The sequence below is a fragment of the Haliotis cracherodii genome, unplaced genomic scaffold (assembly GCF_022045235.1).
Source record: "Haliotis cracherodii isolate W230 unplaced genomic scaffold, xgHalCrac1.p SCAF_23, whole genome shotgun sequence".
Classification (NCBI taxonomy): domain Eukaryota; kingdom Metazoa; phylum Mollusca; class Gastropoda; order Lepetellida; family Haliotidae; genus Haliotis; species Haliotis cracherodii.
In genome coordinates this window covers 11,398,897-11,425,811 of record NW_027266279.1, presented here as the reverse complement: position 1 = coordinate 11,425,811, position 26,915 = coordinate 11,398,897, and the positions used below count along the sequence as shown (strand labels likewise).

The following is a 26,915-nucleotide window of genomic DNA, read 5'->3' as shown; positions in this document are numbered from 1 at the left end:
TTCAACAAGGAGGTCAAAGTTCACGTCATGGCGGTGGTTGAAAGTTGACTCCGAGACAACACATATTTTGTTTGTTTATCTCACTCCTCCGTCAGGTATATTTTTTTCTCATGAATAGTCCCTACATTAGATAACTAATGTTACAAATGCTGGTCATTAAAAGCGCAAGATCGAGCGATCGAAGGCAAATTAACCTTATCTTAGTCGTGTTGACAGTTGTTTCTGTGATTTAGATGAATGAACTCGTGATCGCCGTCTGTTTTCGAGTGTTTCCGCATAATGGCAGGATTAAATATCCAGCCAACAAAGGTATTACGGCTCTCTGTTACATTCTTCACGAGATGAGATTGTCATCCTAATTGCGGGAACAAACGTTCAGTACGCTGTTAAGAAAGAATCAAGTTGGCTGGTTCAACTCTTGGCTGACCTCATTCAATTGTAGATATATCCTGATTCGGTTATGATGTATTCAACAAGGGGTAGATCTAGAGAATATTTTGGAATTTCATCATCGACCGTTGGTTGTTATTGATGTATCCACTATAATTGGTTGTCTGGGTATAGTTTGTCTTGTTTCAAACTTTGTCAAACTGTGGAATTTGTTTTAATGATGAGATCAAATGGCATTTATTTAGTTTATACGAGATAAACTTTCTCTGTTTTCAGTTTAGGCGTTTTGAATTTCGATTCAGTACCTGTGTGAGATTTTGAATTTGAAAACTTTACAGTTCAGAAACCTCTTTGTTGAAAAAGACACTGTTGGTTCTTTTCCATTACAAGGTAAAAAATGTGAACGCTTTCCTTATTCAAGTTATACCAGAAGTGATGAGTGACTGAGCTAATATCTGTCTAATATTGTTCATATATTGAATAGTCAATCTCATTAAAATCAGATCTTACTTCTCGCAAAAGAAAGATCTGAGAACATCCCATTACGAGTCATGTCATTCTTAATGTTGTTTAGTAAAGTTATTTGAAATTGCCTACTTGATTGGTTTGTGAAAGAAGTGCTTTCAGTACCTGTGTGAGACAATCCTAAGGTCGCGGGTTCGCTTCCGACGGATACCTTTAGAATACAGTACCATAAACTTTTCAAACACATGACAATACCCTATGACGTATTTGGGCGGATACAGCTTTTTTTAAAAGGGGGGGTGCACAATTAAGATCTATTTATTGTCTTTGGTGGTAATTTATACAGAAATAAAGATTTTTTTCGAAATAAAAAGGGGGGGTGGGTGCGGGGGTATCCGCCCATGACGTAATTTGTAGTATTTTGTTGCCAGTCACACCGGCGAAACAATGCTCTGTGACGTCGGGGGTCATCGAGTGGGCATAAGCTCCTCCCAGTGATCTATCATCTCTACAAGCAATGACATTGAATACGCCGAGCGGTGTTGAGAGTTTTGAATATTTGTTTACTAAATATAGCCTGCGGTGGCGCATTTTAGAACGAGCGCTAGTTTACGAAAGCACTTTTATTTTTTATGCATTTTTTATTTTGTATTTCTCGTAATTCAAGTGACCAAAATGATTATAAATGGGAACTAATAAACATATATTATTTTTCATTAATTTCATAAATTTTCATTATTATGCACAAGAATGCAGTTTATTAGGGATATTATAGTGGCACTGAACACATACAAATGTCGCCAGTGTTAGGGTAGGTTACCCCGAACTCTATCCTTAGCCCTGGGATCCCCTTTACGATCAATCACCCCTTTACGATCATTAGGGTTAAGTTCTTGTTTAGTGGCTATAAGATTACCCAAACTCTATCCTTAGCCCTTGGATCCCCTTTACGATCAATCACCCCTTTACAACCATTAGGGTTAGGTACTCATTTAGTGGCTTTTATAGAATCTATAGAGGCTCCTAATATTCTTCACACAAAAACATCGAGTAAAAAGGATGCAATGGTTTTGTGCCGAATAATTTGGCTACTGGAAACTGTCCTGGAACATTCACACAAGTCACTTTCACCCGCTACATTTTTTCAGTACTGATTCAAAAGCCAACTCACCGTTGTGTCGTCACTAGCCATGTTCTTGCCTCCCTCGTTCCTTACTGTTATTCACATCATCCTTACAGTGTTCCCCACCACACTTTTCTGTCACAAAAATCACCCGATGAATTATTGAATACCATATCATTCATGCATACTCGCGAGTTCGACGTCTGACGCATGGAGCCGTTTTCAGTTCGCGCCAAATCGGCTCACCACTTGGTATCTTGTAGGTTACGGAATGGGACGAGTGTGCCAAATGGCATCAGGATCATTCGTAAGAGTCCGTAGACTAAAGTCACGAGACACCATGCCTACCCGTAACCTTCGTACGTGTCCGTCACCTATTCGACCCTTTTCGCTCAGTCAGGCATGACTAGATAAATTTGCACTTAGTTTCACAGTGTTGACGTAGCTCAGTCGGTTAGCTGTTGGGCTTACAATCCTAAGGTCGCGGGTTCGCTTCCGCCGGATTCTCACAAAAACGGGTTGCTTATCTTTGAGACATGTGACCTATGGCAGAGATCGTCCTCACGAGTAGTTGTGGTACTGTATACTAACGGTGCTCCCATATTTCATTTTGCGGTGATGCAGTCATCATCGAAGTCATGGGTGCTACTGGCAGACCAATCAGAATGCAGGTTTCTAAAATCATGGTAGAATCAGTGTGTTTAGTCATCATACATCATACATATGATACAAAAAGTGTTTTGTCGAAAGATCATCACAGGATTGATTGTCACATCTACTTACATTGAACCTATGTTGTAAATGATAGTTGCGCCCTTGGACCAAGTGACAACAGTTAGAAATGGCTTCATCTTGTGTAGCAAATCTTTGTGTGCTAAAATTGAACAGATGGTGTAGGTTATGGTAATTTGAACCAGTTAAACCATCTGCCTGCTAGTATGATATTACAAAGACTCGATGAGTTGATCATACCACAGGCTCCCCTCACAAAAACTGAACCTAATTGGAAGCTAGATTTCTGTGGAATGTGGAGGTTTCTAACGTGGTGATGTATTAATGTATATTACAATCTATCTCCCAGAAAGCTAGGCACTTTGTTACCAGGTTGCACCTTAAAGAACAATCTTTGGTCAAATCATGAGCTCTGAGTGTATTCATATGCCACCCTTATACCAACAAGGTCTTTTGTTAACATTGAATTTTGATAATGTTAAAGTGAGTAACAAAAAAGCAACTACACTCGTCCCCGTTAGATACTGTTTGTACAACTTGTGTATTTCAAAACATATAGGGTAGCCTTGTGGATAAAGCATTCGCTTGTCTCGCCGAAGCCTAGGGTTCAATTCCTGACATGGGTATAATGTATGAAGCCCATTTCTGGTGTCCCCCGCCGTGATATTGCGGGAAAATTGCTAAAAGCGGTGTAAAACCATACTCACTCACTCAATCAAAACATATCAATCAACTTGTGAAATACATTTTGGAATGTACTTGTTATATAAATGGTACCTGATGGGGACTTGTTTTGTAATCTATTTTTATACAAAATAATTGTGAACATACAGGATTTGAAAATCCTTATATTAGAGTGTGAAGTTATACTTTGACTTCTTTCATGTTTTACTGACTATTGCTAAAGTTTTGTACTCTTCAAGTATCAAAATTGTCTATGTCTATAAGGGAAATGTAGCACCCTTTTTATGCAGCAGTCCTTGAGTAGAGTTCATGTGTGTGTGATATTCCTGTGAAGATCTGGGTTAGAACAGGTCTTTATTAACCTATGCTTGTGAAAGGCTACTATTCTTGTCGTAAGAGGCGACTAACAGGATTGGGTGATCTGGCTAGTTGACTTGGTTGATGGATTGATGCTCATGATGTCAATCACTGGAAAGTCTGGTCCAAACATTTTTATTTACAGTCAGCCATCATATACCTGGAATATTGCTGAGTGTGGCATTAAACAACAAACAAAAATGTATGCTATGCTTACATTTGATCAGTAAATAATAATAATAACTATAGATTTATATAGCGCTGGTATCCAGTTCGAAGAACTGCTCAAAAGCGCTTCATTTGAGTCTACACCAAGAAAAGAGACATTACACAGCTAGGAAACACAAAGCCTTAATACTCCAAGAACGATTTGGTGAACAGATAGGTTTTGAGTCTTGATTGGAACAAAGTAGGACTGTCAATGGAACTCTGCAAATAAAACTCTGTAAACAGCTGGTAAGGAATGCAGCATGCAAAATGAAGGGAATATATTGGGTAATCACACAGTATTGTTATCCTTATGGTCTTTGGAATTTCATCATGCATGTTTGTATGCAGGCAACGCAAAAGTTTTTGGGTAAAGGTCATCTTCAGATCTTCATGCAGAGAGGTATCATATGAGAGTAAACGATCTGATTTTAATGAGACTGGGTCCAATGTGTGCCAGAGGCAGACAGAGATACTTTTGATTTTGTGATTTGCACATCAGGCTTCGTGTCAATGCCTCCCAGACCCAATATTTCCACCCCTGAAATTTTGTCATAGTCTACTGAACAGCCTCAGACATCCGTTGATGCCCCCCGATATATTGTCATAGTCTATTGAACAGCCTCAGACATCCGTTGATGCCCCCCTGATATATTGTCATAGTCTATTGAACAGCCTCAGACATCCGTTGATGCCCCCCTGAAATATTGTCATAGTCTATTGAACAGCCTCAGACATCCGTTGATGCCCCCCTGAAATATTGTCATAGTCTATTGAACAGCCTCAGACATCCGTTGATGCCCCCCTGAAATATTGTCATAGTCTATTGAACAGCCTCAGACATCCGTTGATGCCCCCCTGATATATTGTCATAGTCTATTGAACAGCCTCAGACATCCGTTGATGCCCCCCTGATATATTGTCATAGTCTATTGAACAGCCTCAGACATCCGTTGATGCCCCCCTGAAATATTGTCATAGTCTATTGAACAGCCTCAGACATCCGTTGATGCCCCCCTGATATATTGTCATAGTCTATTGAACAGCCTCAGACATCCGTTGATGCCCCCCTGAAATATTGTCATAGTCTATTGAACAGCCTCAGACATCCGTCGATGCCCCCCTGAAATATTGTCATAGTCTATTGAACAGCCTCAGACATCCGTTGATGCCCCCCTGAAATATTGTCATAGTCTATTGAACAGCCTCAGACATCCGTTGATGCCCCCCTGAAATATTGTCATAGTCTATTGAACAGCCTCAGACATCCGTTGATGCCCCCCTGAAATATTGTCATAGTCTATTGAACAGCCTCAGACATCCGTTGATGCCCCCCTGATATATTGTCATAGTCTATTGAACAGCCTCAGACATCCGTTGATGCCCCCCTGAAATATTGTCAGTCTATTGAACAGCCTCAGACATCCGTTGATGCCCCCCTGAAATATTGTCATAGTCTATTGAACAGCCTCAGACATCCGTTGATGCCCCCCTGATATATTGTCATAGTCTATTGAACAGCCTCAGACATCCGTTGATGCCCCCCTGAAATATTGTCATAGTCTATTGAACAGCCTCAGACATCCGTTGATGCCCCCTGATATATTGTCATAGTCTATTGAACAGCCTCAGACATCCGTTGATGCCCCCCTGATATATTGTCATAGTCTATTGAACAGCCTCAGACATCCGTTGATGCCCCCCTGAAATATTGTCATAGTCTATTGAACAGCCTCAGACATCCGTTGATGCCCCCCTGATATATTGTCATAGTCTATTGAACAGCCTCAGACATCCGTTGATTTTTTTCAAATAATATTTCGCTTGTCCTGAGAGTTCAGAGCCAGTCCTGCTTGAACAATACTGAACCATGATTATATTTCAGAATTAAAGCATTGAGAACTGGTTCCGATTCACAGCCCTCAAATGCTACTAGGCAATTAGGACTACAATCATTTATTTGTCCTCAGCCAAATTTAGGAGTCTTGGGCTAGCCTACTAGTGTGAATTTTGGTGGCTTATGAATATGTGTTGATTCATGTGTTTTATAAGCACTTATTAATTTATTGCATGGTTTTACACGACGCACAAATGTAGAGAATGGACCCACAATAATAATCATTTTACCGACAGCAGATCAAGAACAGTTATGAATGTCTGTTATTTCATCCATCAATAATGACCACTGTCTCTTGATCCTTGATTCATTCCGGGCTCTAAAGTAATTATCTAAACATACAGTGCACTTCACCATTACGTTACTTTACAGGACCTTCACATTGCCTGCGACTGCCTCCGTGGTCTAGTGGTAGAGCGTCCGCCCGGAGAGTGGAAGGTCTGGGGTTTGATCCCCGGCCGCGTCATACCAAAAGACGTTAAAAGATGGTACTTGTTGTTACCCTGTCTGGCGCTTGGCATTGAGGGGCTAAAACAAGGACTGGTCTGATCGGAGTCAGTATACTGTATCTGAGTGGGGTATTCATGTTAAACTGTGGCATGGTATCTCAGTGAGCTAGCACTATAAATCGGCATCAGTCCGGACTAGTACAAGCTGCCACACAAACACACACGTACATGCAGGTCGCTATATAAGTGCAATAATCTTGGACGCGACGTTAAACCCCATTTCACCTCACCTCATATTTCCTGCAAGGACCCTTAAAAGTAATCATTGGGGGTCGCCTGGACCCCCGGTTTTGTAAGTCAGGGTAAAACCCTGTTATTGTCAGAAACCAGAAGTGTAGGTAATTGGGAATTAACTTTTATATGCTAGTATATCAGTGCTTGCTAATTATAAAAATACATGTCTTATATTGACAGGTTAATAAACAATTCAGCAATCATAGTGACATTCACTAAGCTGATGATAAGCCCACTGTTGAGATATAAGCCCACCCTTCTCATTCAAAATGAAACAAAAGAAGATTTTGAGCTTACAAGGGGCTGCTTGGTTGAGCAGGTATTTTAAAAACCCGTGGCTGATTTGCCTAACTCTGTGTGTCAGACATGAAGATTTTGTTCTGTTTTTTGTCTGTGCACATGGTGAGCAATTCTTGAAATTGAAATAAAATATATTCTAACTGTTATACATAATAATTCATTTGTTCATCTAATTATAGTGTAGTTTTTACCTTTTTTAAGAAACTTGCTGTTCTTTTAAGTAGTCATACTTATTATGCATTCCTTGCTCGGTGGGCATTCTGTGTTAGAGTAGGCCCAGCAACCGGTGCTGGTCTTAGGTAGGTGACCCGATCTATCATGTGGTCAGACTCCGTGACATGGTTGATTATGTGTACCCTGAAGGCATGGATCATAAATTTTGATATCAATCACTGCATTGTCTGGTTCAGATTATTTACAGGCCGCTGTCATCTCGCTGGAATGTATTATTCAAGTCTCAGCCTAACAATTTTTATTATGTAATGTAAATTTAAAGGTGGTGTGAGATTTGATGGACTGTTGTTTTTAGTCTATACAAAACACCTTCTGTAAACTGCATTTAAAACAAACCGATCGATACAACAAAGTGTTTGTTTGGTCCTGTCCGTTTGCTGTACATTTTGTCATGTAAAACTGACAAATAATAGATATAGCAAACTCACTTTATGGTCCCGCGTGTACTCATGTTAATGACAATGTTAATGTTTATCACGAACTGTTAATCTCTGAGACCGCCTAGGTGATCTAGTGGTAGAGCGTCTGTCTGGAGAGCGGAAGGTCCGGGGTTCGATCCCCGACCGCGTCATACCGAAAGACGTTAAAAGATGGTACTTGTTGTTACCCTGTCTGGCGCTCAGCATTAAGGGGCTAAAACAAGGACTGGTCGGCTTGGAGTCAGTATACTGTGTCTGAGTGGGGTATTCATGTTAAACTGCAGCATGGTATCTCAGTGAGCTAGCACTATAAATCGGTATCAGTCCGGACTAGTACAATTAGCCACACACACACACACACGTTGCTATATAAGTGCAATAATTTTGGACGCAACGTTAAACCCAATTTCACCTCACCTCACCGTTAATCTCTGAGCTTTTCACTTGTCACCAATCAGCCAATCAAAACATCCGCAACCAGTGCGGCTGTTCAAAGTGTTTCGAACAACTGAAGGCAAGTGATTAACAGGATTAATCCGCGACACCTTGTCTTCAATTTACACCCCCAATTAACAATTGTAAAACAGTGATTAAGCTGTTGAAGTCGGTATGGTCTGTCTATAAAGCTGCGACGACAAGAGAGGAAATTTTGGTATTGATAAAATTACGATTGCATACAAACTCGCAATCAGAAAGGTTTAGACATCGACGTTAAGTTTCAAATATCTCTACTGTCAATGCTATAACGAAATCAAAGAAAGAAATTGCAGGTATCCCGTGAATAAACATGGTACAGATGCAGTCCAAACTTTTGTTATTTATCGCTTATTGCTTGTTTGTTGTTTAACGCCGCACTCAGCAATATTCCAGTTATATGACGGCGATCTGTAAAATAATAATATGGTTATGATGAACTGAAATCACAGGTCCTTTTCAGTTTACTTTACATATATTTTGCATGTATTTATATGACATTTGACGTGGTATGACCTTTGATCTTCACATAACTTACTGAATTTTAAATATATCTGAAACCTCTTTTCTGGTTTTACATATGATTTAAATGATGGTATCTCAGAACTTTCCTCAAAAGTTTGATCATTCAGCATTTTAAAGATGTCATTTTTGGCCATATTTAGTGTTTTTTGCTTGTTTTATCTTGCTGTGGCTTATTAAATATTCATGCAGTTTTGTTGTTTCATTTCTTTTATTTTGTAGGGGTAATATTTTTGTTTACTCTTTCATCATAAACTCATTGTGGGATTTGATCCCAGATCCAGTCTGCTTATACCAGAGCTTGTGATCTGCGGCAAATCGCTGATTCAGTGGTTATGACGATGACATTGAATTGTGATTTGACAGTTAATGTCAATGTGGTGATGCAGGTAAGAAAGCTATTGCGTATGCAGGTCTCTTTACTGTCTTTTTTGATTCACCGTTTTGAAAATAAATTCTACACATCACTAAACTAATTTATTATTGTGTTTAATTTTTCAGACTGAAAAATGCCACCTCAGTATGGGTGGATCATCCACTCACTGTCCAACTATGAAGGCAGCAGCAGCAACAACTTCACCAACTGCAGCGATGGTGTCCAGTGGGTGTGGGTGCTCATGGCGGACTGTGTGCATGACTGGAGGGGCCAGGCGTCGGCCGTCCTGGGCCTGCTCTCCATGTTGCTGTGGATGATTGTGGGAATACCGTAAGTAACGTCAGTCACAGCATCATTATCAGGAGCCCTGAGAACTCACTCTAGGCACACAAGGGGCAGGGGTATTAGTGGGGATGATGGTAGAGAATTTGTTGTGAACCCGGTGAGAACCAGTGGGATTACATGGGGTGTGGGTTTAATGTCTGTGGGGTACCAGTGGGTAGAGGATGTGTTGTGAACCCAGTGAGAACCATTGGGATTACATGGGGGTGTGGGTTTAATGTCTGGGGGGCACCAGTGGTGACGTGGGTAGAGGATGTGTTGTGAACCCAGTGAGAACCAGTGGGATTACATCCGGGGGGGGTGTTAAAGTGGTGATGAGGGTAGAATGTCGGTGGGGTTACAGAGGGGATGAGGGTAGAATGTGGGGTTAAAGTGGTGGTGAGGGTAGAGTGTCGGTGGGGCTACAGTGGGGATGAGAGTAGAATGTGGGGTTAAAGTGGTGTTGAGGGTAGAATGTCTGTGGGGTTACAGTGGGGATGAGGGTAGAATGTGGGGTTAAAGTGTTGATGAAGGTAGAATGTCTGTGGGGTTACAGTGGGTATGAGGGTAGAATGTAGGGTTACAGTGGGGATGAGGGTAGAATGTCTGTGGGGTTACAGTGGGGATGAGGGTAGAATGTGGGGGTACAGTGGGGATGAGGGTAGAATGTGGGGTTACAGTGGTGTTGAGGGTAGAATGTCTGTGGGGTTACAGTGGGGATGAGGGTAGAATGTGGGGTTAAAGTGTTGATGAAGGTAGAATGTCTGTGGGGTTACAGTGGGTATGAGGGTAGAATGTAGGGTTACAGTGGGGATGAGGGTAGAATGTCTGTGGGGTTACAGTGGGGATGAGGGTAGAATGTGGGGTTACAGTGGGGATGAGGGTAGAATGTGGGGGTACAGTGGGGATGAGGGTAGAATGTCTGTGGGGTTACAGTGGGGATGAGGGTAGAATGTGGGGTTACAGTGGGGATGAGGGTAGAATGTGGGGGTACAGTGGGGATGAGGGTAGAATGTGGGGTTACAGTGGGGATGAGGGTAGAATGTCTGTGGGGTTACAGTGGGGATGAGGGTAGAATGTGGGGTTACAGTGGGGATGAGGGTAGAATGTAGGGTTACAGTGGTGATGAGGGTAGAATATCTGTGGGTTACAGTTATACCAAGGGTCCGTCCGTCCGAAAACTTTTTCCTCACGATTTCTCTTAAACTATTCAGTGGATTCATCTCAAATGTAGTACATATGATCTGTGTTATATGGAGGGGTGCAGTCAAAAGAAAAAAAATGTTTTTATTAATTTTCCATTTTTTTATGATTTTTTCAAACCCTAACCCTATCCATTATTTAATTTGAAACTACTGACAAACTAGGCAGGTCTGGGGTATTAGTTAGCCACGGGTCATGGGGTAGCAGTGAGGTCACCGGGTCATAGGGCAGCAGTGAGGTCACCGGGTCATGGGGTAGCAGTGAGGTCACCGGGTCATGGGGTAGCAGTGAGGACACCTGGGTCAAAGGGTAGCAGTGAGGTCACCGGGTCATGGGGTAGCAGTGAGGTCACCGCATCATGGGGTAGCAGTGAGGACACCTGGGTCAATGGGTAGCAGTGAGGACACCTGTGTGAAAGGGTAGCAGTGAGGACACCCGAGGGCACCAGGGTCATAGGGTTGCAAGGGACAGAGTAACCTACCCATACTTTTGTAACTCATTAATTTAATCATGAAACGGATTTGATACTACAGGGTGTTGTTAATCAGCCAAATACTCATACAGGGAAGACTTTGTTGTTGGTCAGGCGCATGAATTAGGAATGATCTCACGATTTGTGCTTTTTTTAGTATATATATATAGAATCTCACCCGAGTGTCTTTTGATATCAAATATATAAAATCGAGTTGATAAAATTGAAAACAACTGAGGCTTGCCGAGGAGTTTTTCAACTTTTATCAACGAGTGTTGGTATATTTGATCTCAAAAGACATGAGGGTGAGATTTTATTTATCATTCAACATCATTCTTCCAACCTTTTCAGTTTGTGGACAGATCTAATTAGTGTCTTCAGTGTAAAAGGTACGGCAAACAGCTTCAGTAGCAGAGCCATTAGTGATGTCATTTGATTGTGACGTCATGGTTACCGATGACGTCACAATGGTCTGCAAAGCATTGTGATGCAATTTCATTGCAGCGATATCTACACTGTAGATATCGGTTGATTTCACCCAACGATATCTCTTGTGAGAGCCAGGTTTGGATGAGACCCGTGAAGATTCCAGGGTAGAATAGGTCTTCAGCAACCCATACTTGCCCTAAAAGGCGACTATGCTTGTCGTACAAGGTCACTAACGGGATCGGGTGATCAGTCTGGCTGACTTGGTTGATGCATGTCATTGATCCCAATTGCGTGGATCGATGATCATGATATCAATCACTGGATTGTCTGGTCCAGACTCGATTATTTTACAGACCGCCGTCATATAGCTGGAATATTGCTGAGTGCGGTGTTAAACAACAAACAAACAAACAAACAAAACAGTTTTGGATGATAAATAGTTTGCGTTTGCCTAAGGAGGAGGAATGTGTTCCTCCACTTGGACAGTCACGCAGGTAGACCAGGGGTAATGTGGTTTATCTCCCTTGCAGTCAGATGGTGAAGAACTGTCGGAACCTGAATGGTGTGGCTGGCGTGTCCTTTTTTCTATTGGCCCAGTGGTTCGCAGGTGATGTCACGAACCTAGTGGGTTCCATCCTTACCCACCAGCTGCAGATTCAGGTAACTACACCCTGACATAGTCCAGTCTCTTTTGTGTACATTATGTATGGTGTGTCAGCGCTGTTGAGCACCTTACTATGGAAATATGGCTCAGTATATATCAATTAAGGATTAACTGTGTGTTTTGTTCGGTTCATTGAGGTATGAATCGAAAAACCGATGTGCAAACTGTATGAATCCACGTAGCGGATTCTTACAAAAGTTTGTACATCGGTTTTTCGATTCATACCTCAATGAACCGGAAAAAACCCACAGTCGATGCTTATAATTAAATTTGACAACGTAAAACATGTTTTATCTACAATAGTTTAACCAAAAACAGTTGTATGTATCAAAACAGACAAAAATGACGAGATTGATAAACATTCCAGGTGTAGGAATACATACTGTGGCATGACATGGATCAGGTGATCGTTTAATCGTATAGCTCAGTATAAATCAATTGTTATTGTTCACAGATCAAAAGGAAGGATACACACCTTTGTATGTAGATTGTTTTCAACAGCATAATACCCATGTTGTAGGGTTCCACGAAGCGATCTTAGCACTAAGATGACCATAACTCACTTACTTTAGCATAGATTTTCAACAGTCGTAACAGTGAAATTTCTTTGGGGAACAGACCCCTGGCCTAGACTTGATAATGTACAGGCTGCCATTATACATTGTCAGTATGTTCATGTGTCACTAGTGTCTGAGAAGTACAGAGCAAGAATACTCATAACAGGACTTACTTAATGGACAGGGGGCACGGGTGGCCCAGTCGTCTAAGGCGCCGCGATTCGCTGTGCAGAGTTGCGTCCCTTGGACACGCCAGAAACCTATGATTGTGGGTTCGAATCCCAGTTCGCCCCCATTATGTTTCTAGGTTTGTCAGCACCATACTCATGCTCATGGGTTTCACCGAAGTGGTAAACGTCTGGGGCCTCCATCACTTGGGGATTTCCTCCCACATTAAGCTGACACGCCGGGATACAACTGGAATACTGTTTTAGCGGCGTTAAACCCAACTCACTCACTCACTCACTACTAAATGGACAACTTCGTCAATACAACACAGGCTATGTTCCTCCAATGCACATCAATACATACCAGTATGTGCTTTGTAGTGCAGTTGCTATTTCAATCCAGAACAAATCATTGGTTCCAGCAAAGAGGTAAACCTGCTAGTGCTCACATCAATGAATGCTCCTATTATTACGCATCAAAGGTAATATTTCTCGAGCAACATGTCTCATCGTCTTCCAACCAGCTGCTCTACACTTCGCTTCAATATCAGGCGAAAGTGCATTTGATTTCCGTCAGTTATAAACAGCCTAATTTCCTAAGTTGAATACTACATAGCAAACTAGTTGTACATTATACATGAGTGATGAAGGAACATAGCGTATACAAACCCAGTGATGTATTGATATGGGTTTGACATGGCTGGAATATTGTTCACTGTGATGCAAGATATCAAGCTGGCACTTTTGTCTGTGGGGACATTGATGACACTGTTCAAAGCATGAGGTTTTATTTGTCGTTTATCTTGCAGGTGTATGTTGCTATATACTACGTTGCTGCAGATGTGGCTTTACTCGTGCAGTACGTTGCCTATCTTTGCCACAAGCGGAAACATACGGGTAAGTCTGGTGTAAGCTGAGACAACCTGTGTCAAAGACAGCACTCTTCTCGTCATGTAGAATCATTCTTCAGGATCACATGTCCTCATCAATATCCATTTTTGCAAAGGTTTATGATGGTCACGGACACAATGATGACGTACACAGTGATGGCTGACACAATGGTGACAGATAGTGGTGACAGACAATGATGACTGACAGTGTGACGTACTCAATGGTGACTGACTCAATGATGACTGACACAATGATGGCGGACACAATGATGGTGGACACAATGATGACTGACACAATGTAGACTGACACAATGATGACTGATATGATGGTCACTGACACAATGATGACGTACACAATGGTGACAGACAATTATGACTGACACAGTGATGACTGACACAGTGTGACGTACTCAATGGTGACTGACACAATGATGATGTACACAATGATGACTGACACAGTGATGACTGACAATGGTGACTGACTGTGGTGACTGACACAATGGTGACTGACACAATGGTGAATGACAGTGGTGACTGTCGCTGACTAAAGGAATGGTGACTTACACAGTGTTGACCTCAATGGTGACTTACACAATGGTGACTGTCACTCATGAAAGCAATGATGACTGACACAATGGTGCCTTCACATTTATGACTGATGCCATGATGACTGACACAATGGTGACGGAGACAACAAACAATAATTTTGCAGTTTTATAACTCAAATGACAGGATGAATATCCATCTGTTATGTCTGCCAACTTGCAGTACAATATTTTTGTATGTCCATGACATATATATGTGGACAGAATTCCATGCAGTTGGAACTTGTGAAAAAGTTGAAAGTAAGTTATTATCCAAATTACAGCTAGCATCCGTTATGATTGAATTTTCCAGCAATGAGCATAACTGTACATTATATCCATGTTTATCATTACCATCTTCTAATGTTACTAGAATACGGACCCGTGAAGATTCCGGGGTAGAATAGGTCTTCAGCAACCCTTGCTTGTCGTAAAAGGTGACTATGCTTGTCGTAAAAGGCGACTAACGGGATTAGGTGGTCAGACTCGCTGACTTGGTTGATGCATGTCATTGATCCCAATTGCTTGGATCGATGATCATGATATTAATCACTGGATTGTCTGGTCCAGATTCGATTATTTACAGACCACCGTCATATAGCTGGAATATTGCTGAGTGCGGCATTAAACAACAAACCAACCAACCAACCAACTAGACTACTGTGAAATCCCATCTGTGATCTGCAGGTAACCAAGACGGGGAAAACCTTGTACAGCCAGTGTTGTGTGTGTCAGGGCTGTTCATGTTCAGCTCACTCGCCTTCTTCAAAAACATCCTACCTCACTCCGTAACCACAGGCAGCTACATCTCGAACTTCGCAGTTACCCATCATGCATCAGGCCGAAACCTGCTTGCTTCAAATGTTGGCATGAAGGTGTTTTATGTAAGTTTTATTGTGAAGTATCAACGTTTTCATGTTCTTATGTGTCTCTGTGATTATCAAAGTTTTAGTGTTCAGGCCCCAATGGGGATTCTGGGTTAGAATTGGTCCCCAGCAACCCATGCTGGTTGTTACAGGACTGGGTGCTAAGAGCGAGTGAGTGAGTGAGTGAGTTGGGTTTAATGCCGCTTTTAACAGTATTCCAGTTATATCACGGCGTGTCAGCTTACAGTGGGAGGAAAGCCCAAAGTGATGCAGGTGAAAGTGATACAGGTGAAACCCACGAGCACGGGTATGAGCTGACAAACCTAGAAACATAATCGGAGTGAACCGGGATTCAAACCCACAATCATAGGTTTGTGGTGTGCCCAAGGGACGCAACTCTGTACAGCGAATCGCGGCACCTTAGACGACTGGGACACCCGTGCCCCCTCCTCCAGAAAGAATACGTTTAGTTATTAAGAGGGGTGTACAATCTCACTCTCTTTTCCAAAAGATGACACATGTTGTGATGTTTTACTGAAACTGAAAAAATGAAGTAAACATCCCAAATTAATACATGACTTTAACATTGACATTTTGAAACCGAAAGGCTTTGGGGGGAAAAAAAGGTATTTTTAGTATTCTTTGATTAGCAGAGTTAGAATTTGGAACTTGTCCTTGCCCAACTGCCGGGTAGTTAAGGTATCCATTGTTAAGTGTTTTGCTATATGTTATCATTATAAGGAAAAGTGGACTAAAAATGTTAGTTTCTTCTGTTGATTAGTAATGCTACCTCGATTCACCCTCCCATGTAAGGGGCGGTCGGGTAGCCTAGTGGTTAAAGCGTTCGCTCGTCATGCCCAAGACCCGGGTTCGTTTCCTGACATGGGTATAGTGTGTGAAGCCCATTTCTGGTGTCCCCAGCCGTGATATTGCTGGAATATTGCTAAAAGCGGCATAAAACCATACTCACTCACCCACCCACCCACCCACCCACCCACCCACCCACCCACTCACTCACTCACTCACTCACTCACTCACTCACTCACTCACTCACTCACTCACTCACTCACTCACTCACTCACTCACCCACCCACTCACTCACTCACTCACTCACCCACCCACCCACCCACCCACTCACTCACTCACTCACTCACTCACCCACTCACTCACTCACCCACCCACCCACCCACTCACCCACTCACCCACTCACCCATGTTGGAGTTTGATTTAATACAACAACATTTTTAATGTGTGAGGCCTGGGTGACAACTGGTCCAAACTCCATGACTTGACTGACTGTGTGTCATTGTGCCTTCATGCTATTGTTGTCCATGTTTCCAGTGAGTGGTTTGCCTGACACGTGTGATGTAGCCGAATGCATCATTAAACAGTATTCTACCCTGAATTAAAAATGACTCAATTCTGATTGGCCAGAGATTTGAAATCATCATAAAAATCTCATATAAAAAGCTTGTATAAATTTTGTAGGAATGTATTTGTTTCTCAATCATTGCCAGTAGACAGTTCTGAATAATGTTTGTGAATATAGGTTATAGAATATATTGTGTGGCAGTATATACATTGGACAGAAAACACTATGAACACATATAAAATAATAAGAGATCTTGAAATTATCTCTACCTCTGACTGTAAGTTAGCTTCTAAATATGATTTAGTGCCGTGAAATCAACATATCTTCTAGTTCACTCAAGTTTTTAAAGGTGAAAATACTGGTAAAGCACTTTACAAAATATTTAAGATATTTGTTGATATTTGTCTGCATCTGTTTCCATGGCAACTGTTGATTCTTTTTTTCAGAGCAAAGTAGATGAGACTGGGTATGCCATTGGTGTGGTCTCCTCTCTGTTGTATATCGGGTCAAGACTTGCTCAGATAATCAGAAATGTGAGTATAAAACCAGTCGAAACCATCTTTTGTAAGCTGAGATGTTTCTCGGATCAAAACTAAGTTCCCTTTGAAGGCGATTTATTCATTCAAAATTAAATAAGCTTTACACTTTCTTGTTATTGTCCCCCGCCGCGCGAAAGCGCGAAGCGGGGGATATAGTATTCATGACTGTTTGTACGTCCGTCCGTCCGTATGTCCCACCTGTTTGTTGCCACGAAATCTCAAGAACTAAACACTGGATTGTGTTCATATTTGGAACTATGGTGTATATACAGACTCCGCAGACACCAGTCGGTTTTGGTGACCTTGACCCCATTTTCAAGATCACAGCAGGCAAATCTGCATTTGGAGTTGGAAAACAGTGTTGCCGCGATATCTCAAGAACTAATCACTGGATTGTCTTCATATTTGATACTATGGTGTATATACAGACACCGCAGACACCAGTTGGTTTTGGTGACCTTGACCCCATTTTCAAGGTCACAGCAGGCAAATCTGCTTTTGGAGTTGGAAAACGGTATTGCCGCAATATCTCAAGAACTAATCGCTGGATTGTCTTCATATTTGGTACTATGGTATATATACAGGCGGGGGACATTTCGTCACTTTGTGACAAATACTTGTTTTAGTTGCAGCTTTTACTGAATATATTTAAAATAGTAATAACAATAAGCACAGCACTTTGGAACAGCTGATTGCTATTGCCGGATATTATTTATGTATGGAACAATTTGACTCATCACTGTTGAGGCTTCCCGTGGCTTTCATTTTCGAAAACATCATGTTGATATATGATAGTCAAAATACAAGAAATATGACTTTTAACTTTCCAAAATATAGCATTTGTGATGAAGGTATCCATTCTCTGTCATCTAAGATTCATTCAAGGCATCAATAGCAGCTTCCTGATAGTGGCTGCTGTAAATAACTTTGATTTTGCTGAAATCTATGTGGACAATATTGAATGAAGACACTTTGGATAGCGGAAATACCAGCTTTGATAAAAAGAACTATCTATTCCACATCATGGTAGCTCTATGTTAGGCAGCAGTTGTAACAAGTACATGCAAGTATACACATATACAAAATAGCTAGGATTTTACTAGAATTAGTCTTTCAAATACTCACAAGAAATTATGTAATCAACATCCTGTGATTTTATTTAGGGAAGTTGTACGCAGCTCTTCTCTTTGCTGTTTGGTTAGATTAAGGTTTGATAAAATATGTCTCCAATAAACCACATGGAAGTTAATTTAAAAAATTCCACTGTTGTTGGGGACAGGATTTATATATTGAGTCACATTTTTGGCTAGGGATCAGCAGTCGCATTAATTCAGAGACACATTAATTTGAAGACTTACAGTATTTTCAGGCAGCTGGAATTATGCAGACCTTTAAAGGCCTAAAATTGGATGCCTTGTCTTGAAAGCCCTCATCTGAAAAGCCTTCAATTCTGCATTAATGTCAAGCACAGAAAATAAAACTTTTGCAATCTGTTTCCTTTGAATATGCAACATTCAAATTAAGATCCAAGACAAAAGGTAACAATCACAATTGTGCTGTTTTATATTTATAAGATATTTAAGTGGCGGAAAAGGTTTAATGGTCAAATTAATGTATTCATATATTGAAATGTGTCATATAAAATGGCCTAAAGTTATAACCAAATATTTGGGATTTAAACAGCTGATCTAGATGAGTTTTATGTTGCCTTTGGCATCTGTTGAGCATCAGTATATTGTGGCCACAGATGGCTCTTCAGAGTTGCTTCCCTTAGCTTCAGGATCAGCTTGTTGTGGGTTTGAATCTCAGCCCTCATTATGATCCTTGGTCTGTCATCATTATACTGGTGGGGGCACGGGTGGCCCAGTCGTCTAAGGCGCCGCGATTTGCTGTGCATAGTTGCGTCCCTTGGGCATGCCATAAACCTATGATTGTGGGTTCGAATCCCAGTTCGCCCCGATTATGTTTCTAGGTTTGTCATCACCATACCCGTGCTCGTGGGTTTCACCGAAGTGGTAAACGTCTGAGACCTGCATCACTTGGGGCTTTCCTCCCTCATTAAGCAGATACGCCGCGATATAACTGGAATACTGTTAAAACCGGCGTTAAACCCAACTCACTCACTCACTCACTCACTCACTCACTCACTCACCATTATACTGGTGGGCTTAACTAATGTTTTAATCCCAACTCACTCACTGATATTCTGTTTCAGTACAAGTTGAAGTCGACGGAAGGCTTGTCTAAGGTGATGTTTGTGCTGGCTGTATTTGGTAATCTGGCTTATGGCCTGGCCATCATAGTGCACTCAGTGGATGGTATATTCCTGATCCGACACTTGCCGTGGATTGTTGGGAGTCTGGGAGTTATCTTTCTTGATGTCACTGTATCCTTGACCTTATTATCGAGCAACTAATTCAATGTGTTTATATTATATGACAGACATTTCTATTATCAACTGAAACTGTCTTCCACAGGAGATATAACTTCGGTTGTCATTGGTTACCATGATGTCAGAATCAAATGACATCACTGATCTCTCAACCACTGAAGCTTTTGGCTGTATGTTTTGGACACAGGACACTGTCAATTACGGTTTGCAAGCTGAAAATGCTGGAAGAATGACATTGGATGATAAATAGAACCTTGTGTCCTCAGATATCAAATATATTAAAACGTGTTGTTGAAAAAAACAACCTAGCAATCCTCAGAGTTTTATACTTTTATTGATTCAAGGAAGATACTATATGGGTGTTCATATCATACTATGCTTACGACACTCGTGTTAAAATACAAGAATTTTGGTACACACGAGTGATGGAAACATAGTATGACATGAACACAAATATAATGTCCTATATATTACCGAAGAAGATGTCTACATACACAGACAAATTTTAGTGTTTACCTATAAGGACAGCATGTCGCAACAGCAGCAGAACCACAAGTTGTCGAATGACGTCAACAATCTACAGCTATGGCGTAGTTTCTTGTGTGATGTAATTCCGACCTCACGTCACAAGAAGATTCGAATAACGTCAACAATGCAGTCCGGATGACGGAAACAATACACTGTTGTCTCATGAAGGGAAAAGACCCTTGGGGGCATAGGATTTTTATGTTTGCCCTAGTAGGTAATAAATGTTGATATTTTCATATCAAAAGACACACAGGTGTTTATTTCTGTTGTGGTTGGTCTGTCCCTTGTGTCTGGGTTGTGTCCCTTTGCTGTTCCAGGATCCACAGGTTGTGGGGTTGAATCCCAGATTTGCACAGGTTAAGATCCTTGGTCTGTCATACTGTGCTCTCATTTTTCACTGAAGTGGTTTCGTCTTTCCTCCACCATTAAGCTGACTTGCTGTGATAGAACGGAAATATTATTCAGATCAAGCTTACTGACACACATTCTTTCTTGCTACCTCTTTTGTTTCCCTTAACTAGTTTCAGATATTAATACAGTTTCATTATTATGAACAGAGGAACTTTGACTCCTTGTCCAGGGCACCTCTTGTTGTGGATCAAGTCATCAATGTCGACCCAACCTCCTTTAACTGAAGAGTAGCCTTGACCCAGCGACCTGATGACCTTGATTCAGAGTGACTAGTGTCCTTCACTCAAAATGACCTTGACACAAGTATCAAAAGTTCAGTTGCGAGAACCTGGCGACTGTCACTTAAATGACTTGATGACTCAGAGTGAATTATGTGAAGAATATGTCACCATGGTAACATTTGATTGTTTCCTTGTACAAAAACTGTTTGGACTCAGTTTGAAGCAGTTTGTTGTCCATGACTTTATATAATCGTGTTCTTGCTCTCTCATTTCTGGTTTGGTCATAGCCTGTCATTTATCAGATCTGTTATCTTTCGTCAAGCAAGACATGACAGTCACTGCCCAATATCACACCACGGATTTGTTATGATTTTGTAGAATAATTCTATTTTGTTAAGTCTTATATAGTACTCAAAACAAGTTAAATAATTCACATAATTGGAAGGATGTGTGTTGAAATATCCACCTGCCATAACAGATTAACTGCAGTCATGTAAAAAAGTCGGATTGCATCTTTTGAGTTGTATAAATGAATATTGTCACTAACTATTTTGTTCAACAGTCATGAGCAAGTTGTTTGGTGGTAGGTATCAGGGAATGTAATCACTTGATCATGTTGATATTAATTCTCTATAGTTTCTTTAGTTTTATCCTTGATCCTTATTCAAATCGTTTCTTATCGAACACTTTTACATTTTACACTCAGTTCCTTGGATATTTTTTTCATGGAACCTTTTCTTTGATTTTATCTGTGTTGTCTGAATCTCAATGAATTTTTCAAACACAAGCAGCTTAGGTAACTCAAACATCTTTGTTTTGAAAACCAGTTTTTCTTAATTACTTGGTTTACAGATCCACTGACCAAACATTTCTCAAACATGGAATAAATAATAATATTTTTCGTGTGGAGTATGTTAGTTAGTAATAACAAAGTAAAAATGATAGTAAAAAGTAACTTGATAAAGTAACGGAGGTAATCCTTTTCATTACTATAACCAGGGACCATTTTATTGTCTTTCTTCAAGCAAGACATGAAAGTCACTGCCAAATATCATATCACAGATTTGTTTTGGTTTTGTATGATAATAATATTTTGTTAAGTACTCAAAACAAGTTATTTCCACAAATGGAAGGCTGTGTGTTGAAATGTCACACTTTTTCTTCATTTGTTGAAGATCACTTAAAAAAACCACATTATTTTTATTTTGACTACCAAACAAAATAATCTGTAAAACAAGTCATAACAGGAAGACTGACATTGGTTATGATCTGATTTTCTTTGATAAAGATGGAGAAATGATTTCTTTCAAGAGCATTTGATAGTCCGCCTGCTTCACCAGGCATTGTCACTGTTTATATTTGTGCATATCAGTTCTATAGGAGAATGATCTTACTGTATACACTGACAGGGATGTTATTTCTTGTAAACACCGAAAGCATTATAACCTTATTTTACAACAACTGTAAAAATGAGCCACAAACTGAGAGATTGACAAAGCATTGTTTTCTTGATATATTTTTTCCAAATCTGTGAAAACATGGCCTGTAGCATAAATATTATATTTTTGGTGTGTTTTTTTTTTCTGTATTCTTCCAGTAAAGTTGATTGATTGACATGGAAGCATTTGTCTTCACCCGGTGTATCACGACATTCCAGATGTGATGTTTGGTTGTTTGGGTACTCACGGAAATAGAGTTCTACTTTTTGTGGCCAGTAAGGTTTATGTAATTTGTATTTACATTGTTTTTCTTGGTTGTAATGTTTTTGTCAAAAATACATTACCATGCATCGAATACTAAATATGAATACGCCGCAAATCTGAAAAATGTAAACTTTATTTACTACTTTATCCCTTAATTTGTGTTTAATTCAAAGTCAATATTGAGTTTAAGTCAAGAGTAGTTCTTAAAAGTATGGAAACATTCATTTTCCTCATGAAAAATGACCTATTTGATACTGTAGACTACAGCCAGGTCTGGATGATAACGGGTGCATGTGGGGTTTTTATGTTATTTATATGGATACACAATAGTTTTTTATGAATGTTGCATTTCATAAGAAGCTGATACTTGATTCTATGTATTTGTGCCAATTTTTGTAAATTGTATTTATTACAGTCATGGTCTGTCCACTAGCGCTGCAATGAATACACTATGAGGCGAATACGAATCATATCATGAATATTGGGTGACAAATACGAATATTTATTCACGAATACAATAACAAGTCAACAGTTCATCTTTAATTTATTACATTCAGTGAAAAATAACATCATAAATTAATTGACATGGTTGGATAATTATTAATATATTATACATTTATATACTGTATTTATCCAGGTACTAGTATCTGCTCAAATACGACAATGACCAGTGACCACAATACTGTCTTGTCTTTAAAGAAATCTCTGTATATAATATGTCCTTATGGTCATTTTTAGGTACAGGGTATGTAGATGCACATGATTGCATATTCTTAAATATTTGATTCTAGTGACCACGAATAACGAATTCAATTCATGAATGGATACGGTTTGATTCACTGAATATGCGAGTGAATCGTAACAGCCCTACTGTCCACTGATGTTTGTGTTCCCGATCTGGGTTTCTCAGACTCAGTAATATATGAAGGAATTGTATCCTTGCTTTATGAAGCATGTATACATGAAGCACGCTGTAGCTTCACTATGCTTCACAATTTTGGACTTTTTAATCTTCAAAATCTGAAGGTTCCAGTGAGCATAAAACAGCAGTTGTTCAGTTCATAGACTACCCATCTTCCCGAGTCAAGAGCGTCCACTAGCCTTTTTATCAAAGTCTTGTTTCCACTCTTGCCACATCAAACCCTCTCTCCTGTGCTAAATATGATTGGACTATCGCACATATGGCTAATCCAATCAGAACGTTTCACAAATTCAACATCCACGAATGTACACTTTTGCTTGAAAGTGATTTACCACTGGAATATGTCTTTTTCATCTTTTAAAGCCCCCCCCAATGATTCCCTATGTTTTTGTGTCAGGGATGAAATCGCAAATGTTTTTGTTATCTGATCGACTTGGTTGTCACCAATGGTTGCCTCCATTTTTGTGAAGCTATACGAAATAAGAACTGTGATCTGATTGGATATCGCTTTTAATTACAAGGGGCACAACCCGTGATCTACGAGAGGTGATGCCACAGTCGAGCCAAGAAAAGTGGCCTTGAAGTGGCAAAGGTAGAAACTAGGCTTTGATAAAAGCCAGTGAACACGCTTGCCTCGGGAAGATTTAGACTACCGGGCACCCACACTATCAGTGTTCTCTATTTTGTCATCAATTGTGCTGTTGTCATTGATTCTGCTATTAACATTATTTGTGCTATTGTCATTAATTATGTTATCAACAGGGATTTATTTATTCGATAGTAGGTATGTATGTCCAGGGGTGTCCCAGGCAGAGGACGCATCGGGTGATTTCCAAGAATGTTACCGATGTCCTTCCATTGCCCAGGACCCCACATGTTCTGAAGCATTTGGCCTTTGTGGATGAGAATTACTATGGTACCTGCCCATCATTTATATATGGAACAAGTGAAAACGGTCCACAATTATTCACATCTGCAAAGTGCACACCTCATGATTATGTGTTGTTAAGTCATTTTGTGTTTTCAACAAATATAACACAACCATTAATTGAAATTCTTTTTGCACATAATTTGCATTCATCCTGCATGTTGTATGATAACATTCACTCCCCTTTTAAAAATAAGTACATTTGCACTTTTGATCTTTTGTTATTGTTGTGATATACAAGAAAATATATGATGATGATGATGCTTATGATTATTATTATTATTATCCACAGACCAAGCGTAAATCGACTTCCATTTACCCACTAATTAGAGTAACTTGTGAGGATATGTCAGTTCACCACTGTTTGCTCTCTATTCATATTTAAATGTCAAATCTTTTATTAACATTCTGATGTTATTCTTATCTTTTGTTTGTTTTTTGTTTAACGTCGCACTCAGCAATATTCTAGCTATATGACGGCGGTCTGTAAATAATCGAGTCTGGGCCAGACAATCCAGTGATTGACACCATGAGTATCGATCCACACATTTAGGATTGATGACATGCATCAACCAAGTCAGCGAGCCTGACCACCCGATCCTGATAGACGCCTCTTACCACAAGCATAGTTGCCTCTTACGCGATTATCTATTGACATGTTAATGACATGACAATATAAAGTCCCTCAACCATATTATTTTCCTCTCTGCCCAGCTGTGGCACAATGCCATTAGTGCAAGTGGGGTACTACCTTGTTGAACGGTTACTGTGCTCGGGCATAATCACAGTAATAGTTTTAGGTGCTGTGCAGAGTTATGTCCCTTTGTCGTGCTAGGATCTGTAGATTCTGAGTTCAAATTCCAGATGAAGGAACCCTTATGATCCTTGGTCTGTCAGGACCTTACCCAAAGTTATAATGTTGTTCCTCCTAGGCTTCATCCCATGTCACCTATAACTAATGCTATAACTTTATACATATAATATATTCCTTTTCGGTTTGTTCCGCACTTTCTTATGATGAATTGATGTGTCGTTGAAACAAAACTCCACAAGATATCCTGTGATCTGACTGGTATACATTTATTCTTATTTACAGATTGTCACATTGTTTCAGTTTCCAAGTGTGCATTATCTGATATCTCGAATGTATTACATTGCTAAAAACTGTATAAATTGTTTGATGGGCATTACTTAGAAGTTGACGGATGACAAGGTAGACACAATTTTATGGATAACAACTTCATATATTCTGTAAAAAGCGTCGCTTTTTACAGTATATATGAAGTTGTTATCCATAAAATTGGGTCTCCCTTGTAATACTCTGTTATAGGTCAAGCCAGAAAAGGGCCAAAGCTACTGTTGAGCTAGACTGTCATTTGTTTTATGTGAAACTGTAGAAGTGAAAAAGTCTTTGTACTTGGTGCTGTAACAATCGCAAGTATGGGATTTTTAGTCTCGTTCCACAAGATTATGTTAGTGCAACCAAAATTATCTAAGTCAATGTAAGAATATGGGATTTATGACAGTTATAGAGACATGATCACTTTGTGAAACACAGACTTGGGCTTTCTTCCACAAAGTGATTTTAGTACTGTGACGATCATGAGCCTTTATTAAAGTATGGAGTTATGATCACTTTGGAAGTCTTTGTTAGACCACTCCTATATACTGACGATGGATTTGGCATGGCCTGACTGAGCTAGGAACCTTCATTACTTCATTATATAGTGATTGCAAAAACCCAAAATGTGTAGGCGGGGAACATGCTTTGCAAATCATGCAATCGACCGAAAACTGCATGGCAGTTTACTAACCGGATTTAGATTTCATTGCATGATTTTGATTGGACCAACAAAAGACTTGTTAGTCCAGCCAAAATGTAACTCCCTTATACAAGCTTAGATCGGCAAGGGTGGAAACTGGACTTTTTTTCATCAGTTAACTCTCTTGCCTCGGGTAGATGATCAAACACATACCGTATTCGACGTAATAAGCGCCCAGGGCGCTCTCAAAATTAAAAATGGTGGGCTCTTATTAGAATATTATTTTGGTGAAAATGAGAGAGTTAAAAGATAAATTTCGTGGTTTCAGCTGACAGTCTGAAATGTTTATATACGAGATATACATTTTTCCAGAATTTAATTGTCCATAATTAGGAGTGCATGTAACACACGAGTGTGTATAATACGCGAATAAATAAGTGTTGTGTACATTGATCTATTGGAAGGGGTGCTAATTGGTATTGTTCACAAGCCAATATATTAGCAAATATCGCCGTGGGCGCTTATTAGAGCGGGGCGCTTATTACGTCGAATACGGTACTTGTAGAATTTGTCCTGGCTTTATTTTGGATATCGGGTATTTTTTACATTGCCAGGTAAATTTATTGACATGTTTGTTTTTAATATTCCAGCAGCGAAAAAAATGAAATCAGTTCTTTGTTTTTACTAATGTATTCATTTTGATTTCTGTCTTCAATTAAATTAAATTTTCATCTGTGCTATGATAACCTTAGCTGTGATATGTTTGTCGAACATTGCAAAATATATATTGCACCAAGTGCTAATTACACATGAATATTTGTATATTGTGATAGAGGAATAGCCTACTGATGATGATGAAACAGCTTATTGGTGATGAAACCATGTCAACATTCATTATTATGGAGAAACAGTATTTATCAACTATTCTGTTGACAACAGGTGTCAATTGTCATGATATTATTGTTTCATGGAATTATAATTTATCTTTGTAGATAAGATGTTTCAAGTGCAATGAAATATGGAGGTGAATAAATAAAACACCTTGCTCAAACTTAACAAG

The 26,915-nt window shown here is 39.9% G+C and overlaps 1 protein-coding gene across 1 annotated transcript; it reads left to right on the top strand.

Moving 5' to 3' along the window:
* The first annotated feature begins 14 nt into the window (after positions 1 to 14).
* Positions 15 to 22,659, top strand: LOC139471721 (lysosomal amino acid transporter 1 homolog). The gene is made up of 8 exons (XM_071254200.1): positions 15 to 95; positions 9,049 to 9,253; positions 11,879 to 12,008; positions 13,546 to 13,633; positions 14,898 to 15,094; positions 16,895 to 16,981; positions 19,203 to 19,373; positions 20,435 to 22,659. Exons 2-8 carry the CDS (start codon positions 9,057 to 9,059, stop codon positions 20,540 to 20,542), a joined length of 978 nt encoding a protein of 325 aa, XP_071110301.1. The 5' UTR covers positions 15 to 95; positions 9,049 to 9,056; the 3' UTR covers positions 20,543 to 22,659.
* The last annotated feature ends 4,256 nt before the right edge of the window (positions 22,660 to 26,915 follow it).

Bases quoted from the DNA above. Each gene is read 5' to 3' on its own strand.
- LOC139471721 (XM_071254200.1), top strand. From the start codon at position 9,057: ATGCCACCTCAGTATGGGTGGATCATCCACTCACTGTCCAACTATGAA. The intron at 12,009-13,545 runs GTAACTACACCC...TTTATCTTGCAG, and splicing joins CCCACCAGCTGCAGATTCAG to GTGTATGTTGCTATATACTA. The intron at 16,982-19,202 runs GTGAGTATAAAA...ATTCTGTTTCAG, and splicing joins TTGCTCAGATAATCAGAAAT to TACAAGTTGAAGTCGACGGA.